The 12,444-nt window shown below is 47.4% G+C and overlaps 1 protein-coding gene across 3 annotated transcripts; it reads right to left on the reverse strand.

Annotated features, from left to right (window-relative positions):
* Positions 1-452: 452 nt before the first annotated feature.
* LOC146428428 (ATP-dependent RNA helicase DDX19B) lies at positions 453-11,431 on the reverse strand. Of its 3 annotated transcripts, XM_085080346.1 has the most exons (13): positions 11,295-11,418; positions 10,942-11,004; positions 10,294-10,342; positions 9,872-9,925; positions 8,874-9,009; positions 6,941-7,033; positions 6,261-6,363; positions 5,631-5,745; positions 5,297-5,474; positions 4,667-4,904; positions 3,505-3,667; positions 2,682-2,873; positions 453-2,258 (listed from the first exon to the last, which is right to left on the reverse strand). In XM_085080346.1, the coding sequence occupies exons 1-13, from the start codon at positions 11,349-11,351 to the stop codon at positions 2,197-2,199; spliced, it is 1,503 nt and encodes a 500-aa protein (XP_084936472.1). In that variant the 5' UTR covers positions 11,352-11,418; the 3' UTR covers positions 453-2,196. The 3 variants fall into 3 exon arrangements, with proteins under 3 accessions (XP_084936472.1, XP_084936473.1, XP_084936474.1); XM_085080347.1 differs by lacking the exon at positions 10,942-11,004 and having other exon boundaries at positions 11,295-11,431; XM_085080348.1 differs by lacking the exons at positions 9,872-9,925; positions 10,294-10,342; positions 10,942-11,004; positions 11,295-11,418 and adding an exon at positions 9,529-9,676.
* Between the last annotated feature and the right edge of the window lie 1,013 nt (positions 11,432-12,444).

Genomic DNA, 12,444 nt, shown 5'->3' on the forward strand with positions numbered 1-12,444 from the left:
TGGATGAGTTTGGTTCTAATCACCTCACCCAGGCTATAGCATCTCCAAAGATGGGCAAAAACCATCAAGTCTTGATCTAGGCAGGCACAGCACAGGGAAAATACCTTTCTCCTTCAGTTCTCCTTCACTTGGAAACAGTTCTGGAGAGGTTTGAGCAGCAACTTTGTCAAGTCCAGCACAAGAAGCACAGGAGGGAAGAACAATATTTATCTGACCTCATATATTGCGTGGCATCATTTAACAAACTTCTTTATAAGAATCTTTTAAGAATTTTAAGCACTTAAGCACTAGAATTTTAAGAATTAAGAACTTTAAGAATTAAAATTCAGTCTGTCACAGGATGAGAAGGTCAAAAACAGAGAACTTACCAGGACTCTGGGGTGGGGGGGAATGTCCTTACCTGAGGCTTTTAAACACCAACAAAGTATTCAAGCAAGAAGTCAGCAAAGGGATCGTTCAGTATGTGTTCTTTAATTCCAATTAAAAGTACATTAGAAACAGCACACAGGACCAGCAGCAGCTTCCATGACAATTCAACCCAATACTCTGCTGTCACAAGGTCATTCAGCTGTACTAGGAAAGTTGTGATTAGATCAAGTCTTCCACTCCACACGCAAGCACTCACTCACCTGCCACTTTAAATAGGATTCCAACAGAATAAAAATAGATACACCCCAGAATACAAAAAGTTTAATTTTAAGCTGTTTTTTTTTTCTTCACTAAAGCCTTTATACAAATTGATAAAAGGGTGCACAATTTCCTAAAATTTTAGGTACATTTTAAATGAGCCTTTTTTTACTTGGTAAAAGGATCCATGTTCCTGTCTTTGAACAGAATATGATGGCCAAAATTGCAAAGAAAACAATTCAGTTTAAATTTACAATTTATACATTTGTTTTGACATGATTCCCACACTGAGTAGCAGGCCCATGGCTGCTCACGCAGGTCCCATTTCCCCCTGACAAAGAGCTGTGCACCCTAAGTTCTGCTTCAGGAGCCTCCTCCTCCTGCAGACTGGGCTGGGGGAACAGCCCACTGGCTTCCAGCTGTGCACACCAGAGTGGTCCCAACACACAGGAGGGGTCAATCCTTCCTTCTCCGTGGAACACCCCAGGGCAGGGACCAATGACCTCTTTTGCACTATGGAGCACTTCCCACCTGCAATTTGGCTGAGCAATTTAACTCAAAACTCTGGTACTGAAACATACTGTAACAGGTAAATTTGGTGTTCTATGGGTAAGTTTTTTTGGTCAATCCAGGCTATCATGATTTTTTTTTTGTTCTTTTATTCCTGTATCAGATGGGTGAAGCCCAACAGCTCTGTACATTACCCATGCTGAGCTTCACAGCACGGTGCATTTAATCATATGGTGGATTTAATTCACAGAGGTGAATTTCATCAGACAATTCATTAGTACAGTTCCCTTCATACTGCCCCTCCCACCCCACCCACCCACACCATAGCCAGGTTAAACACTTGGGATGAACTTCTGTAGTGTCACCACCACCCACATCATGGAGAGCGGCCATCCCAACAAATCCAGGACAAAGGAAAAGAAAATACTGCCCAGCAAAAGCGACACGGCACCTGTGTTTGCGAATAGGAGCTACTGGAGACACCCTCAGGACAATTTACGTAAGGAAAAGCAGGGCAAATCCATCAGGAAGCCAGAAATGAGTCGTAAAGAGCTCAGGGGAGCGCCAAAGAGAATGACATCCTAGTTTGTACAAGTTGAGTATTTAGCCAAAAACCAGCTGCCTTGTTTGGGGTTTTTGGGTTCTTTTATTTTCCCTTTCCTTATGTCCATTATATATTCAGCTATTGAATTTAAACTGATCAGGTTAATGCTGCACATTATTCCAATCAAAGGCAATAATATTCCTTTTTCTTTTAAAATTCTAGATAATTCTATATTGCCTCTCTTTTGGCAAGTGTTTTTCTCAGAATTCCAAAGATCATCCCATTTTAAGGCTAAACTAAGAAATGTTAAAAGCTTCTGTAAACATTTCCTCTTCCTCCCCATAGTTGCACAATTTGAAGTCCAACTGCAATTTTGAAAATGAGGTAATTTTTGTGTACTCATATCTTGAAGAGTCCTTTTCGGGACGAGCCAAGAGGCTGTGCCAATCCAAACGCTGATCCAATTGTAGTGGGAGAGCTTCCACAGCAGGGCACACACCAGTTCAGCAGCTATTTCAGTTATTTATCTTCTCAATTTCATCCAAGTCGTCAGTATCCAATTTGTTTATCTTTTTGTCTGGGAAAGAAAAGAAATAAGTATGATTTTGTAACACTGTGCAGATAAGGGAGAGCAGAGAATGCTGTTCTCCTCAGCTGGACTTGAGTTCTGGTTACCAGGGAATGTTCAGGTTTTAAAAATACAAATTAAAACAGTTTCCTTGTATCAAAAACCCATCTGGATACTCTAGTGTTACCCACCCCTGGAAACACCCACTTTAAGGCCTATCCAGGCAGCCAGCAAACACAGCCTGACTTATTCTGCTCCTGTCACAGGCAGCAGGTCACAACGGCAAGTGACACTCCACCAACCACACCTGCTGCGCTCCTCTGCCACCTGTTTAAGGCTCAACAAACACCCGTTAGACCTGCTCAGCATCCAGCAAGTCAAACTCTGCAGGAATTCAAGCTTAGAGAAAGCAGAAAGCCTGAGGGTACGTACTGAAATGTTCCTGGATTCTGTTGAGGATGTTCATGCTGTGCTTGCTGTCCACCATGTTAATGGCCAGCCCTCGCTTGCCAAAGCGGCCGGTGCGACCAATCCGGTGCAGGTAGGTCTCGTTGTCTGGATTTCCGTCCTTATCCACAGGAAGGTCAAAATTGATAACAACAGAGACCTGCTCTACATCAATCCCTGACAAAAAAAAGCATTGGGTTACACAGCTTCACTTAAATCCTTGTAGAGCAGGAATGGCCTCCTCAGACTCTGAAATGGAGCTTTTCCACAATATCCTCATGGGATATTTGTAAATAAAAACTATCGAGCTGTTAAGAGCAGAGAATCCCACTGAAACAGCCAAAGACACTTAAATATTTTGGAAATTCAACCGGCACTTAAATATTTTGGGAAGTCCCTCCTCCTCTGCAAAGCTCTAAAGACTACTTGTGTTTTTCCAAGTACAATCCTGTCTTAACTGTTCTAGGATGTCAGATTACACCACCAATTCCTATTGGAATAGTGAACTGGATTTCGCTGGTTTTGAGTTTTCTGTACTTGGGCACATGTTTACTGCAAACCCCGAAGGTCAGCAGCACAGGCCAGGTTTGTTGCCAGATTCTCACAGGATGGACTTTTCCATTTCGAGCAGCAGGAAGCCAGCAAGGAATCCTGTGTTTGCCCACAGGCATCCTGACTTAAGGACACCAATTCCTCCCAAGTGGAACACCTGAAGATGGAAATTCTTCCTGCAAGCTGGCCAAGGGTATGTGTTATCTTAGGAAGTGCTGCTTCCAGCCCTCCCTGGCCCCGTTTTGCTGTGTCCTACCTCTGGCACAGACGTTTGTGGTCACCAGCACCTTCTCCTTGCCCTCCCGGAAGCGCTCGATCACGGCAGCTCTCTGCTCCACCATCATCTCTCCACTGAGCAAAGCCACCTGATGGCCTTCCCTGGACAGCTCTGCCGCCAGCCACCCTGCCGTCTTCCGAGTCTGGAACACACAGCCCCAAGTTTGGGAGGGAGATTTAATGCTGGAAGGCAGCAATAAACCTCTCTGGGGGCCCACTGAAAGCTCAGTGGCTGCTCGGTTTTTGTCCCCATCACAAACTCTATCAGAATGAGGAAAATGCACCTCTGCCACCACAGGAGCCCTTGATTAACAAAGGACACATTTTCTTTGTGCTCTGCTCATTGGCTCTACTGGAGACTGACATTACATGTCTACACTGAGAACTCACGAAAATTGCCACAAAACCACAACTACTCAGCTTGGAAAATGGCAGGGTTAGAGCTGAATGTAGTTGTGAAATCCCACAGAGGCTCCACACAGCCTTGAATTAAACAATCCTCAATTATGATACAGTTTTTTAAGCTCCAACTATGTCTTGAGACAGCCTAAAAGCAAACTGTTGCAGCAGACTTTCATCCTGTCCGAGCTCAGTTTGCCTGGCTGTTCTGTGCTGTCAGCACCGGTTTTTCCCTAAAAATTATTATGGTGGCTTCCAGAAAAAGAAACCAAAGTCTCAGTATGATTCACAGTAAGATCCCAGAGGTTTATCCTCAATTACCTGAGGGAAATTGAGTCCCAAGAACAGCTCAGTATCAGCTACAGACGCAAAAGACTTCTTAATCCCTCATTCTGCCTTATTTTCATCCATTTTCCAACCCCACTCTTTTTTTCCCCAGTAGTTCCGAGTTTTGGAAGAATGTGCATTATTCTGATCTTTGCTTCAGAGGACTTCAGAGATAAGAATGACCATTCAGGAATAAAAAAGTCCAACACTGTCTCCTAGGTGGATAAACCCAGAGAATCAAACCAGCCAGCGCTAACCTGGCTCTCAAGATTTCACTCAGAGTTGGAGCCAGAGAAGCCAAAAAGGGCAATTTTTGTTCTCAGTTTCTTTCTGGAAACCTTGCCCGGCCTGGTTGTGGCACTAGCAGACACTGAGGGGGTCACTAGGTAGTCACAACATTCCCTGGAAGCACTCACATGGCAGAAGATCATGGCCTGGGCGATGGTGATGGCGCCGTAGATGTTGCAGAGGGCCCGGAACTTCTCATCTCTGTTATTGCACAGAACGTAATACTGCTTGATGGTGTCCAGGGTCTCCTCCTCACGCTTCAGTTTGATAATGTTTGGGTCAGGAACAACTTTTTGAGCAAACTTCCACACAGAATCCTCAAAAGTGGCTGAAAACAGGAGCATCTGGCAGTCCCTGGGGAGCATTCTGAAAGAGAAAGAGAAATAGGGAGGGTTCCCACACAACACTGTCATCTCCTGATGTCCTGATGAAATCCATGCTATGGGAAAAAGAGAACCATAACCCTGGAATCAGTTATTTCAGTGGCTGGAAAGACTAATGCCAATGTTACCCACCTGTGATCGCTCTCTCATGGACCACAGGCATCTACACTTGCCTTCTTAGAAAGGAATAAACCCTGCTTCAGGGACGGGATTTTTATTCTGTAAGGAAATGAAACTGCTTGTCATCCCCTGACATTGTGCCTCTATTAACCACCTGGACTAGAGCTCATCTATTATTTAAATCTTGTTGCTTCATTGGTGATGTCACCAGTCCCAACTCCAGCCCCGCTGTCCCCGTGGTATACCAGTCTGTACCTCTGAATGCGGATGCTCTGGTCCTGGTGGCCCTGCGTCGCAATCATCACATCTGCCTCATCCAACACAAACACCTTGATCTTCTTGGGATCTATAAATTTCAGTTTGGAACACCAGTCCAGCACGGTGCCGGGTGTGCCGATTACAATCTGCTCTGAGATCTTCTGCCCTCTCTCCACTGCCAAGAAAGAAGGAAAGGCTGCTGTAGGGTGCCTTTGCAGAAAGGGCAATGCTCTGGCCCTCTCTGACCCAGCTATTTCACCCCATGACTGTACTGGTGCATCTGAGGAGTATCATTCCCTCATTCCTGTTTGTGGTGTTTCCCCTTACTCACGTTTGTTGCCTCTGACAGCATATGCAAGTTTCAGCTCCGGGTAAAAGTTTCCCATCTGTTCAATCACTTTTCCTGTTTGAAGTGCCAGCTCGTATGTTGGGGAAAGGCACAAACACTGAAGGAACAGAAGGATAACAAGTGCGATGATCAACATCCAGGGAAACACTATCACACTTGCTTTTTAAAATCCTTGTTGAAGTTTTCTTCAAGACAAACATGCAAGTGGCTGAGGAAGCTGGATTAAAAAAGCCCCTTTCCAGGCATTGTCTGTTCTGTTGTCACAGTTCTCTTCCACCTCAAACCCACTTATCCAATCCCTTCAGGCTGCACTATTTCTCTGATTTGAGTCCTCACAGAAAGATTTTAACTCCTCACACAGCAATGGCATCCTGTGTGATGCATGGGAAGAACTGACAGGAAAAAGTTTTGAGCAAAATCCACGTCTTATGCACTAAAGACATTTTGATAAATCCCCAAACCTCCATCCCTTTAAGCAGTTTAAAGACAACACCATGGCTCCATCAAGCCATGAATTTCCATCTGAAGGCCTCCCAGCAGCCCAGGCTCTTCACTAGATGGCACTGCATCACCAAGGAACGCTCTGGAACAGCCACATCCCACAAACCTTACCTGTGGATACTTGTTCCCAGGCTCAACCCTGCTGAGCATGGCCAGGACGAAGGCAGCTGTCTTGCCAGTACCAGACTGCGACTGTGCGATGAGGTTCTGCGGGCTGGGAGCACAGCAGGCACAGATCAGAGGGTGAATCCTGTCATTTGAATCCTGTCACATCTACCTCTGCTCTGGATCCATGGCCACCTTGACCAGCTACACTCCACAGAGCAGGAATTACTTCCTGCCCAACTCTCTCCTTCAGCATTTCTCAATTATGAAGATTTGGAAGGAGAACTGTGGTTATCTCTCAGTAATTTCCCATTTCACACATCTTCCCCAGTGTCTCAGTACTTCACACATTCCAGCTCAGGGTTGCGAAGAGGAAAAGCAGCACCTCAGCTACTCACACCCACCCAGGATTTCTGAGCTATTTCATATTATTTCTTCCCAAACTGATAAGGAAAATAGGAATGGCCTCCCAAACACCCACAGCACTGCATCCTCAGTAGCAGCCCTACAAAAAGGACAAATCCAGGGCTGCTGTCACATAGTTAATAACCACAAAAATGCCATGGCACGGGAACCCTTTCTCCATACCCTGAGAGCTTCTCCATCAACCTCCTCCCATCCAAAATGCACGCTAAACCTTCCAAATCCTTCTATTCTGGCAGGGAGTAGGAAGAACGTGTACGTACGGTTCAGCAAGCATCATGGGCAGGGCATTCTCTTGGATCTTAGATGGTCTGTTGAAGCCCATGGCATAGACTCCTTGCAGGAGCTGTGGTTTCCTGAAAAGAGGAGTTTTTATATTGTGACCTATTAAAGTCCATTTAGTTTTCATTTGTGTACAAAAAGGTGAGAAAAACCCTTGCCCTTGAAAAGAACCCTAGAGCTGTCCCTGCTACAATCCCACCGGTGAAATGACTGTGGTCAACATCTGGAAGCTACAAGTGACAGCATGAAGTCTGGACAGGAAGCTTTGCAAAAACTCCTGGATTTAGTAAGTCAGCCTGCCTGTCCCAGCTGCACGGCAAAGCCTGTGTCTAAGGCCAGCACTGCTTGTTACAAAGCAGCTTTCCAGGCAATCCAGGAATCACAGAGCAGAAAGCATTAATCCTGTCCTTCAGGCCAATCCCATTTCCTCAGCCATGCTTAATCTTGGTGCCAAAATTATCACTCCTCGATGAGTCAACCACGGGACAAAGCGATCTTGGTACGTGAGGAACAAGAGAAAGGGATCATGAGATCACTGCAAGGACTTCAGGTAGTCGTGTGGATTCTGTAATACAACTGAGTGATGCTGTCTCAGGCAAATGACTGATAATTAGCTCCATTTGCTAAGACTACACCTTCTGATCTGTGGGTACAACCCAGCCCTCACACCCAGAACTGTCTGGTGACACTGCTGGCCAGCAAACTCTCATCTGCTGCTTTCTCTCGAGGGAGCTTTCTACTCTCAGCAGGCACTTGTGTAGACAAGGAGACCCCAGAATAACTTAAATCCAGGTTATGGTGCTGGAAACTCTCAGCAGATGACCCCCAAGTGCTGCCTGCATGCTGTGAGTGCTCTCAGAAGGGCTCTCCTTTCAAAGGAGGTTTACAGGTCTCCTGCCCACGTTTCCCACTGCAGTAACTACCTATTCAGCACAACATGCTCGTGCAAAAATCCTGTATTACTTTCCTACGACGGCTGGAACAAAAGCTCTTTGAAAACGTAACCTTGTGCTGCTCCAAGCAAGGACAGACAAAGCCCAACTCTGCACCAGTTGCCAAGGATACCCCGAGTCATAACAAAATGAAGACTCAATTAGTCTGGCTGTCCCTGTCATTAACTCCCTGGGATTGTTTGCCTTTTGAAACACAAGAATTAGTCTAACAGGCACTGCAGGATCTCAGCTTTTTTTTTGTAGTCATTCAACCACTAACATTAACGAAGCAAAAACATCCTGACATTTCATGGGGAGAAGGCTCCTTAGCTCCCATTTCCCCGTGGAGCTTGTAGAGCTCCTGAGATCAAACAACAAACTTGAGAACAGTGCAAGCACAACAATCCCAACAGGACACACTCTTCAGCATATTAACATGTATATATAATATATATATATATCTATCATGCCTTAAATACAGTTATCATCACTTGAAAGCTGCACTGGTAAAGGTTTTCAATAGGAAGTAAGCCAGAAAATACTGGTTTCTCCTGTACATAAATCCAGCATTGCTGGAAAAGATAAACTTTCCCCTTTGTGCTGTTCACTGCTGTTGTTTCAGACTGAAACTCCCACCAGGCACCCAGATAAACCAAATCTCCTTGCATTTAAGTAACACAAATACTTTGTCATTTATTAATGACAGAGTGGCAGTAACCTGAAACGCAAACCCATGTACTTTTCAGTAGTATTTCCTATGCAACTATGGAATTTTTCAGGACATGAGCAGAGGTTCCAATGACCAGATGGGCTCCAAACTCACTTCTGCTCTGGCAGTTTTAGAAAAACTGCTCTCCCTGAGTTAAAGAATGAAGCTCCCCATAACAAATTGAAAAATACGGGAGCCCATTTAATATATCTGATCCCGGGATTTAACAACTCCACGCAGAGAAGGCTCTGGCTCATCCCAGCAGGCACTTACAGGCGCAGCTCCTCGAAAGACTTGACGGAGTAGAGGGGTGATGTGGGGTCCCTCTGCAGCACCTCCACCTGATTTGTGGTGTCAACCAGGTTACTGCGGATCAGCTTGTTCAGTAAGGACTGGGCAGCTCTGTCCTCTGGGAAATGAGGCGGAAAACAGAAATCCATCAGTCACAGCTTGTTCCAGGTCTTGCTCCCACTGAACTCCTGAACCAGTTAAAAGGAACAAAATCCCTCCAAATACTGAAATTCTTCATTAGAGTGCAATGGCTTGAACAGCCCAAACTTCCTGGATGAGACATGGAGAGATCCCTGAAGTCCCCCCATTTAATATCCAGGAAGACAAACCAAATGAGCACTGTTTTAATGGGGACTTTAACAGATCCAGATCTCTGCTAAGCTATTTTAGCTTAGCATCTACCTGGGACAGGGTAAGCCCTCCTCAACCCTCACTCTGACATGTGGCACACACCTCTTAGGATTTTATTTTTAAGGAAAGTTTAAGGATAAACAGTACTTTAAAAGATTCCAGAGATAAAACACAAGGGCTGAGGATAAGGGAGATTCAAACAAGGTTAAACTGCCGTGCTCTCGGGCTCTGCTACTAAATCTGTTTCCTAAAACCACCTTCTGAAAGATTTTGAACTGTTACCCACCTCTGAACAGCGACTGCATAAATGCAACTTGTTGGTTGCTACAGCAATCCCAGCTCCAGGTTATCCAACTGCTCCTGTATCCAGTCCTGCCTTGAGGATACTGCTATCCCCTTATTTCTCTCCACTCTAATCCAGGAGTCTCCCAAGTTATTACAGGACACAATGCCTTTAAAAGTATTATGGAGGAAGGACATGTTTTACAATTAAGTCCTTGGGGCAAGATACAAGATTAGCGGTCCTGAGACATAAGGGAGACTTACTTTAAGTATATATTAAATAGTATCATTATAATTAATAATTAAATTAATTTCCCCGCCAAAGCTTTTTTCAGGAAGGCACTTACCCTTCTCCTCATCCTCCGTCTTTTCCACATTGTCGTCTGCCTTGACAACGGCACCTGAATTGGAACAGTTTTGGGGAACACATGTGAGGTCAGGCATCAGGGACAGCCCACACCCACAGAGCTTTAGAATATTGTGGGAAAAGCTGCAAAGCAGCTCATTTTCCTGAGGAGAACTGCCCTGCTCCATCACTGTGCAGAGGAAACCCAAGCTCCAGCTCCAAGTGGAGTTTATCAAACCACACCAATGGATTTTGCTCACACAGCTCCCTGAAGACACCAAAATATTTAGTCTGTGCTGCTGCTTAATCTCAGCTCTTCTGGAATTTCATGATTTAGCAGGAATTTACTTTGGCAGGAGCACTCTGAACCCCATGGGGAAACATTCCACCTTTTCCAAGCCCATCCGAACCGCTGGAACTCACCATTGGCATCTGGTTTGGTTTTTTCGTCCTTCAGGTGTAAAGTGCTCAGCTAGAAATGAGGAAAAACATAAAATCAGGGAAATTCAAAGGCTTTATTCTAATTCCAGCCAGGAAAACCCGAGCTCTGGATTTATCAAGTATTGCACAAACCCTGTTCAAGGGGAAGGGATGAAGATACAAAAGAAATTTGATGTAAAGAGTTTTAATACATCTCTTTCTAAGCAAGAGTTTTAACAGAAATACAAGTTTTTCTAAGCTGTAATGACAACACAGAGAAGGGGCTGTCTTCTGTCCTGTAACCTCCCCTCCCTAACAGCTCTACTGAAGGGAAACGGGAGCAAATCAGCATTCCAGGATGGAAACAGGATCCATGCAGTCCTGGCCGGCCCAAGCTGTCCCCGCATGAGTTTGTTTCACCACCTGAGACGTGCAGGGAGAGCAGCCCCGAGGGTCCTCCCCACATCCAGGGGCTCAGTGAGTACTCCGTGCCCAAGCACAGTGGTTCAGCAGCTCAGAAAAAATAGAAAACAAATTTTGGAGGCACAAAGTTACATCTTGTCATTAAAAAAAAAAAAAAAACAAAAAAAAAACCAGAAAGAAAGATTTTTTTTTTGAATGCTGGAAGACAGAGCTGAGGGTAGTGAGTACCTGAAGCACTGCAGTGTCTGGATGGAGGGTGAGGGGGACAGCGGGGACGACTTTGCCCTTTGGCTACGCAAAAAATGGATGAAGAAATTTAAAAAATAATGATAAGCAAAAAAAAAAAAAATTAAAAGCTGGTGATTGTGTTTATAAAGGAAGAGCACAAACCCAGGAAGAACCCGAAACCCTGAGCTCTCCTTGCCCCCACGGCAGAAAATGGGGCGAAAAAGGTTTCCGCTCTCGCTGTTCTGTGTGAGGAGGCGGCGGGGGCCGCGAGGCCCGGGGCACCCCGTGCCGCTGGACCGCGCCGGACCGGGCCGGGCCATCCCGAGCCCCCGCGGGCCCCGGCGCGCACTCACCGACTCGGCCGCCGCCTCCTGCTCGTCCACGGCCAGGGCCCACGAGTCGGTGGCCATGGCCGGCCCGGGGTGGCCGCAGCAGCCGCGATGGCGCCGGGCGGGAGCGGCGCCTGCGCGCCCGCGGCACCGCCCCGGCACCGCCCGGACCGCGAAACGCGGCCGCGCACCGGCGTTCCGGGGACTGCGCGTTCCGGGGGCGGCGGGGAGGGGGCGGGGAGGGCTGAGGGGTGGGGGGAGGTGGACACGGTGTGGGGTGGGGCTGTGGCTGACTGACCGCTGTGTGCTCTGTGGGGCTGTGACTGACCCCTGTGTAGTGTGGGGCTGTGACTGACCCCTGTGCGGTCTGTGGGAATGTGACCCCTGTGGGGCTGTGAGCCCTGTGTGCTCCGTGGGACTGTGAGTGACCTCTGTTCGGTCTGTGGGACTGTGACTGACCCCTGTGTGCTCCGTGGGACTGTGACTGACCCCTCTGTGCGGTGTGGGGCTGTGACTGACCCCTGTGTGCGGTGTGGGGCTGTGACTGACCCCTGTGTGCGGTGTGGGACTGTGACTGACCCCTGTGTGCGGTGTGGGACTGTGACTGACCCCTGTGTGCGGTGTGGGGCTGTGACTGACCCCTGTGTGCGGTGTGGGGCTGTGACTGACCCCTGTGTGCGGTGTCGGGCTGTGAGCCCTGTGGGGCTGTGAGCCCTGTGCGGTGTGGGGCAGACCCCATTGTATGCTGAGGGGTTCTGCAGTCGGGGGCCTGCTACCCTGAATGCTGTGGAGCTGAGATCATGATGTGGGGGCCTGGGGCTCAGCCTGTGCCTCCCATGATGTGGGACTCAGTTTCCTGTATGCTGTGGGGGTCTGGGGGTCACCCTATGCCTCAGATGATGTGGGGCTGTATTCCCTGTATGATGTGGGCCTGGGGGTCAGGCACCCCGTATGGTGTGGGGCTGGGGCTGTGCCCCCTGGCTGATTTGGGGATGGGGGTCAGGCCCTGCCATGCCATCTGCAGTGGGGTCTGTTCCCCTGTTTGGTGTGAGGCTGGATCTTCTGTTTCCCATGGGATGGAGCCCCTTTGGGAGCCAGGACCTGGGAAAAATCACATAGACACTGTGACATTTGTGAGGGAGCCACACCTCCATCTCTGGAACAGGCATGGAGG

This window comes from Lichenostomus cassidix, chromosome 21, assembly GCF_008360975.1.
Source record: "Lichenostomus cassidix isolate B80296 chromosome 21, HeHo_3.0, whole genome shotgun sequence".
NCBI classification, from domain to species: domain Eukaryota; kingdom Metazoa; phylum Chordata; class Aves; order Passeriformes; family Meliphagidae; genus Lichenostomus; species Lichenostomus cassidix.